The 5,030-nt window shown below is 33.8% G+C and overlaps 1 protein-coding gene across 1 annotated transcript; it reads right to left on the bottom strand.

The window, feature by feature from the left end:
- Positions 1–2,917: 2,917 nt before the first annotated feature.
- On the bottom strand, positions 2,918–4,752 carry LOC108746573 (ER membrane protein complex subunit 3). Its single transcript, XM_018483426.1, has 3 exons — positions 4,450–4,752; positions 3,454–3,710; positions 2,918–3,314 (listed from the first exon to the last, which is right to left on the bottom strand). The coding sequence occupies exons 1-3, from the start codon at positions 4,596–4,598 to the stop codon at positions 2,941–2,943; spliced, it is 780 nt and encodes a 259-aa protein (XP_018338928.1). The 5' UTR covers positions 4,599–4,752; the 3' UTR covers positions 2,918–2,940.
- Between the last annotated feature and the right edge of the window lie 278 nt (positions 4,753–5,030).

Here is a 5,030-nt window from a genome sequence, read left to right as displayed (position 1 = left end):
AGTCAGTTTTATTATATACATTGAACCTTCGCTAAAGATATATTTCTCAATTTTTTAGGAAATATACATATATTGATCATTACTTCTATGATACTACTATAAATTCCGAGTACGATGTATTTTAATTCTAATTTTCCTCCCGTTCGCGCTGAGTGAGCAAGGTTCCGTATTGGTGCTGCTATTGTGAGGGTACAAGTCACGTGCACCAATTACGCGGAATGCCGAATGTCCAGACTCTCTTCTTCTAGGGACTCTAATGCAGACTTTCGCTTATCACGCGAAAAAGGCCATGGCCTCTCTCAGGTTTCTCTCTGTATACAGATGCTTTGTGAAAACTAAAGGTTTGTTCGCGTCGCATGCTCTAGCATGCTCTAAAATGCTCCTACTATAGCACTTACTCACTCTAACACGCTCGTTGAAGTGAGTAGCTGAGAAAAGCTATAACAGGAGCACATTAGAGCATGCGACAGGAACAAACCTTAGGCTACGGTCGATTTGGACGCTTTCAGCGCTTTTCAACGCTTTTTTATTTCTATTCTTATTTTAAATTTGATTACAAGCGCTTAAAGTTAGTCACACACACTTTCCGTAACAGTTTTTCGACCAATCGCGTTGCTCGATTGTATTAGGAGGGGTTTTACCTTTGCAGGCGTAAAAAAATCAAAAATTATTTTTTTCCTTATTTTGATTCTTACATGTGTATAAAAGATCCCTGTAAAAGAATTTTTTTTAATTCGCAAAGCTATAAGCTCAAATACGTAAAGGCGCACGGAGTGTCTGAGCGCTTACCAGCGCAAATCGTCATACATCAAAATCGTCAAGAGAAGCCAGAACAGCTCGGCGATTGAGAGGTGATGGAAAATGAATTATACGAAGAGGAGAAAGGATTATATGACCCTGGTATTGCAGAATAGTCGTTAAGTGCACTAAAACTTGTTATATATGGAAAAAGTCAAACTAAATTTAAAACTTAAAACACGTTTTTGGTTCAAAACCATATTTTTCGACCTGACGAATAACTAAAAAATGGATTAAGATATCGACTTAATTCTTTTTTCCTCTTGATCCTAATATTTTTGAGCATGGCACGACTGTAATTATAATTAATTACGAACTGTAATTATAATTTTACAACAAACATTCGATTTGTTATTCACAAAAAAATAAAACAAATTTTTTTGAAAAAAAAAAAAAAAATTAATTTTTTTTTAATGCCACCATTTTTACAAATTTCAAGCAATTGACATTATTTTAGTCCATGTCGTAGCGACATTCATATAATTAATAAAAATAAAAAGAAATTTGATTTCAGATGATTTGTAGAGTCAATATTACTTTTCATGGAGACGTGTTTTGCAGACGACCTCTAATTCGATCGCCATTTGGAATATACATTAAAATGCATATTCATCTAATTAAAAAAATTTTTTTTTACCGTTTAAGCATAACATAATTTTATGCAAAATCTCATATTGTTCTGTATATAATAAATTTTCTTTAAAAGATTAATAAAACTGAGCTAATTTTATGGCTGGCAAAAGTGAAATCTCCTCAAGTCCTCTATATAGAAGTCGTAGACGGTTGTGGAGTTTACATAAAAGTTGTAGGAAACTGACCAATTCTAATCGAGTATTCTCCTTTTATTTGATTGTGATTGGTTGGTTTTCTACGACTTAAGACTCCACGACTGTCTGCGACTTCTATGTAGAGGACTCTTTACGGTTACGGACGACCTAATCAAGCAACGCGATTGATCGAAAACCTATGTTACGTTTACGGTTATTGTTACGGAAAGTGTGTGTGATCAGCTTAAAGCGCGTGAGTCCAAATCGACCGTAGCCTAGGAATGTCAACAGAGCTGAAATTCCGTGAAGTAATAGTTGCGCTATTTTGCGATATAGATAACGCTGGAATATGTTACATAAGGATGTATGTGTTTGAGTGAGTCAGAACGATGTACAATATAATGTAAGAAATGAATCAAAGCTGTCACTATTATCGAATTTGGAATTAAAAGAAGTCTGCACTATCAACGTCGATTAAGTTCGACCTTCAGTTTAGGATCCCCTTAAATGGAGTTATGATTTTTTTTCATAATATGGATTCCTCCAATTATTCTGAATGTGAAGGTATAAGATATAGATGTAAAAAAAACAAGTAGTTTACAAGTTAACTACTATTTTATATCAATATATCAAAATAACGTATTTTATATCTCTTAATATTGATTTTTTTATATCTCTACTTTACATATGATTTTATTTAAAACAGTGTAGATGACCTTGTAGTCTCAAAAAATACGACCTGAAGGAAAATTTTTTGCTCATCATACATACATGTATATGTCTCTTCGAATCAAACAATTTCCTCCTGTGATATTTTTTTTTGTACCATCAAAAACAATAGAGATATTTTAAATAATTAAGATCAGGAAATACTTTGTGTAGAAATAAATACGATTCTTCATGAAATAAGAGGATAATTTTCGGTACATTTTATCAATTTATCCTATCAATTGCAAATATTGTTTTATTGAAAAATACTTCTGTTCAAATATAATTTAAAATATAAATTATAACTTGACTGCAAATTCAAGTATAATTTATAAGAATTTGTATTGTATGTTTCCTCTTCTGACGTTACAAGATAGTAATGTGAACAGAAATTTTAAATCATTGTAAAACAGATATATTAGCGGAATTTGAATAAAAATCTAGAATAAAATTATATGTTGTTCATCAATTTTATACTTAAAATATTCCTATCACAATGTAATATTAAAATTAAAATATTATCATACTTTGTCATTTTATTTATTAAAAAACAAATATTTTATATTGTATCTTATATAGGTAGATACTGCAAAAATTGCTATTTAACATATAAATAAATTCGATTTTTTGAAATTTGTACAATAAATAATAATTTGATTATTAAATATCAATTTGCTTTGCCTTGATGATATATATTATCAGTTAAGTCCATTTTTGATTGGATACCCATGAGCTCAATGTCTACTCCTTGTAATGCCCAATTATGTTCACAAATTTCCAATGCTTCCCATTCAGACTTGAAGGCTGCTTTTGGATCAGGCGGCATAGACATTGCAGCTCCTGATACTTGATCTTGTACTACTCTTGTAGTATCTGCAGCATTATTTTCACCAAGTACAAGTGTATAAATAGACCTTAGTCCAAATACATTGAGGAAATACCATGAGGCAGAAGAAACCCATGCAGCATCCAGCGTAATTAATTCTATACCCCGTTGCAACATTGGCTTGAAACGTAGGGTTAATGGAAATGGCACTTTAGCTGAAATTAAAGTCCTTACGTTAAACCATGTGTATATAATTTTATAATAGTTAAAAATTTAGTTAAAAGTCCAAAGTCTATTTGAAAAAATTATACTTAATAAATAGAAGTATTTACACAATATTGCAATGCTACATACTTGTCACAAATCCAGAAAACATCCAATTGATCCAACCACCGATTAGTACCATAGGCAAGACATTAGTCACATTTCCCTTCAGCATTTCAGTCATCATATTTGGATCAGTCATAGGATTTTGGGAGACAGGAGGACGCTTCTGAGTCTTAAAATAACCAGTCTCTTCATTATTGAAGAAATGCCTCCTAGTCATAAAACCTACTTTCGGTATGTACTGTCCATTCTCTCGAAGCAGCCTTGAGCGTATCATGACTTGACTGCAAAATATTTAATATTGTAAATAATTTTAAGGTAATTCTTCAGAATAGCTTACTCACCTCCGATTTCGATGAAATTAGGCTCATTCGACGTATTTTTGCGTAACATGAAAGAACCTGGCAGAAAAAAGCCTGGGACTTCCCTACGAAGCGAGATATTGAGCGTTAAAGTTGACAACTATTGAGGTTAGGAAATATGTCAGTCGCGAAATACTGCGCATTTTTTGGTGTGAGGTGGCCCTCATTTCGCATGGAAGGTTGTAAATACATGTCGTTTCGCGACATCTTAAAAAAATAACCCTAACCAAACTCATTTTTTACTTTCGCATAGAAAGCTATACATTCAAGAAGCAAAGTTCTACTAGGTTTACAACCTTCCACGCAAAGTGAGAGCCATCTCGCACAAAAAATGGGTTAGGCTTTTTTGGAAAAATATTCCAAGCGGACACTGTCTAGGCTGCAATTTCTAGGCTGCCCCGCCGAACCAATAAACTACTGTTTATACATCTCATATGACAGATATTCTAATCTCAATAGTTGTCAACTTTAACGTTCAATATCTTGCTTCGCAGAATAATTTTTTGCCGGACTTTTTTTGCCGGAATCTTTCATTTTACAAACGCGTTGAATGAGCCTAATTTCATCGAAATCGAAGGTGTGAGCTATTATGAAGAATTATTAAATATTAAACTTCACGTGTGAAACCTCCAAGTTAATCGACACATGTTTAAATGTTTACCTGTCTTGCACTTGGTGAAGCTCGACCTTCTTTTGCGAAGCAAGCAATATCGAAACATAGTGGCGGATTATACCGACTAAAAACGTAATCACTACTATAGGTAAGAATACCCAACCTCGGATATTTGGATCTAGCAATAATTCTGCCATGTCACTTGTTTCTGCCGCGTAAATCCTATATTCACGAGAACGATAACGAAAATCGGAAAACGATGTAGAACTCTTAACCGTTCTATTTTTTTTTTAGGGGGCTGTTTCCCCCAATAGTTCTAGGGCCAGTCTCATAAACTTCGATTATAAAGGAAGTTTTCCAACAATCGATACATGTTGCCTAGTTTACTGTGCACTTGAGTGCACTCGGTGCAGTCCTAAAGATGTATTCATATGCAAGCTGCGAAAGCAGTAAAGGTGTCTTTTTATGTTGACGCTTGAAGCTCATTTTCGGCGTCTAAATAAGACATGTGATAGAAGTTGACGATTGGCACTGATAGCATCGCAGCCAATACGGTGGCAAGAATCTAATCCAGCTAGTAATCCAGCAGGAAAATAAGCATCGTGTGCCGCAGGTTTAAGCGGGGAGCA

The sequence above is a fragment of the Trachymyrmex septentrionalis genome, unplaced genomic scaffold (genome assembly GCF_001594115.1).
Source record: "Trachymyrmex septentrionalis isolate Tsep2-gDNA-1 unplaced genomic scaffold, Tsep1.0 scaffold179, whole genome shotgun sequence".
In the NCBI taxonomy this organism is placed as follows: Eukaryota; Metazoa; Arthropoda; class Insecta; order Hymenoptera; family Formicidae; genus Trachymyrmex; species Trachymyrmex septentrionalis.
This window is presented reverse-complemented; position numbering and strand designations above follow the sequence as displayed.

Bases quoted from the DNA above. Each gene is read 5' to 3' on its own strand.
- LOC108746573 (XM_018483426.1), bottom strand. From the start codon at position 4,598: ATGGCAGAATTATTGCTAGATCCAAATATCCGAGGTTGGGTATTCTTA. The intron at 3,711-4,449 runs GTAAACATTTAA...AATATTTTGCAG, and splicing joins CTTCACCAAGTGCAAGACAG to TCAAGTCATGATACGCTCAA. The intron at 3,315-3,453 runs GTATGTAGCATT...CTTTAATTTCAG, and splicing joins GTTTTCTGGATTTGTGACAA to CTAAAGTGCCATTTCCATTA.